The following is a 2,034-nucleotide window of genomic DNA, read 5'->3' on the forward strand; positions in this document are numbered from 1 at the left end:
ACTCACTTACCATCACCACCATCAGCATCAGCGTCCTCCACATTTGAGTGATATGTGTGTGTGAGCCAAAGAAGTTTACGCACACCCAGCCGTAACCCGCCACCTGATGGAAAATGACTACGGGCTAATACCACACGGACGCTTTTCCCCCTCCCTACGCTGTTCTTCAAAAAAGCAAAAAAACAAAAAAAAACAGCAACTGATCAATTGCCGGTTTTGAGGCACCAATTATCCTCGATTTTTACCACCTCTTTATACAGTAACACAGTTTTCCTCCCATGGTGTTTAACTGTTGCACCTTCTTCGCCTTTCACCAAACCCTTCGTTTGATATTCGCCGCCTTTGGCTCACGCGATTTTCGGACAATTGTAAGTTAGGGCAGCCTGTGGCAATCAGTAGGAGTGGCCAGCGACGTAGAGCGACCGCGATTCCTTGTCATCATCGGCGCGGTTGTAGCGACCGAGCTGCGCAAGAGAGTTCATCTTCGCGCGGTGCATAAACGCACGGCGACCAGCCGCGATGCCGGCATCCTTGCCGCCCCACGCCTTGAGGGCACTCGACTGCAGAGCGCGTGCGTACGAGAAGGTCAGCTTCCACGGACGTGGTAGACTGCAACAGTTCATGGCGTTCAGGTACTCCGTGGCCTGCACTTCACTGAGACCGCCCGACAGGAAGGTCACGCCGGGCAGGGCTGGGGGAAGCACACGCGCGAGTGTTGACACGGTGTACTGTGCCACCTCCTCGGGCGTCGCCTTCTTCCCGGACTCCGCGCCAGGCACCACCATGTTGGGCTTCAGCAGGCATCCCTCCCACACCACACCGTGGCGTTGTAGGGCAGACACCACCTCCGCCCACACGTGCTGCGAGACACGCTGGCTCGTCTCAATGTCGTGCACACCGTCAATCATCACCTCAGGCTCCACGATGGGAACAAGACCACTCATTTGCGAGAGCACAGCATACCGGGCGAGTGTCTCAGCGTTAAAGCGCACAGCTGCCTCCGAAACAGTGCCGTTCTGAATCTTGTACACGTTACGCCACTTGCAGAAGCGGCAGCCCATGGCGTAGTATTTCTGTGCACGCTTCATGTAACCATCAAGACCCTCCGTCATCTGCTCACCCTCGGCGCCCTCCACCAGGGGGTTCAGACCCATGTCAGTCTTGATGCCGGGCACCACACCCTTGCGCTGAAGAAGTTGCACAAAGCTCTCGCCAGTACTTGTCTTCTGATACACCGTCTCATCGTGCAGAATGACACCGCTGATGTACTGCTCCATCCCCTCACATTCAAGCATCAGCGAACGGTACTGGCGGCGATGTTCCTCCGTGTTGCTCAAGCCAAACGGAGCGAAGCGCTTCGCACAAGAACCAATGGACTCATCGGCAGCGAGCAGCCCCTTGCCGGGAGCCGTCATCTTCCTGGCGGTCGCAACAAGCTCCGCCTCGTACGGCGTCTTCAGGCGGTTATACGCCGGCAACTGCGTCTGCAACACCTCCACACGCTTAGCCATAATTGTTTGTGCTGCTGAATGATTTAACTGTTATTTTGTTTTTCCTTGTGTGACTCTCTTACTGCTCATTATTACAATTTCACGACAAAAAAAAATATTGAATCATTGAAAAAGGGGAAGACACCGTCAAATTTACCCAAAGGCAAAGCGGAATAAAATGCGCAAATCTATTACACTCACTTACCATCACCACCATCAGCATCAGCGTCCTCCACATTTGAGTGATATGTGTGTGTGAGCCAAAGAAGTTTACGCACACCCAGCCGTAACCCGCCACCTGATGGAAAATGACTACGGGCTAATACCACACGGACGCTTTTCCCCCTCCCTACGCTGTTCTTCAAAAAAGCAAAAAAAACAAAAAAAACAGCAACTGATCAATTGCCGGTTTTGAGGCACCAATTATCCTCGATTTTTACCACCTCTTTATACAGTAACACAGTTTTCCTCCCATGGTGTTTAACTGTTGCACCTTCTTCGCCTTTCACCAAACCCTTCGTTTGATATTCGCCGCCTTTGGCTC

At 52.8% G+C, this 2,034-nt stretch overlaps 1 protein-coding gene across 1 annotated transcript, besides 2 other annotated features; it reads right to left on the minus strand.

Annotated features, from left to right (window-relative positions):
* The first annotated feature begins 168 nt into the window (after positions 1-168).
* Positions 169-193: a microsatellite.
* A 199-nt stretch (positions 194-392) lies between these two features.
* TraAM80_10498 (fructose-bisphosphate aldolase (ald)) lies at positions 393-1,511 on the minus strand (the record flags this gene model as incomplete). Its single annotated transcript, XM_029387114.1, has 1 exon — positions 393-1,511. One exon carries the CDS (start codon positions 1,509-1,511, stop codon positions 393-395), a length of 1,119 nt encoding a protein of 372 aa, XP_029233045.1.
* A 342-nt stretch (positions 1,512-1,853) lies between these two features.
* Positions 1,854-1,878: a microsatellite.
* The last annotated feature ends 156 nt before the right edge of the window (positions 1,879-2,034 follow it).

This window comes from Trypanosoma rangeli, assembly GCF_003719475.1.
Source record: "Trypanosoma rangeli strain AM80 chromosome Unknown Tra_15.4_contig_01009, whole genome shotgun sequence".
In the NCBI taxonomy this organism is placed as follows: domain Eukaryota; phylum Euglenozoa; class Kinetoplastea; order Trypanosomatida; family Trypanosomatidae; genus Trypanosoma; species Trypanosoma rangeli.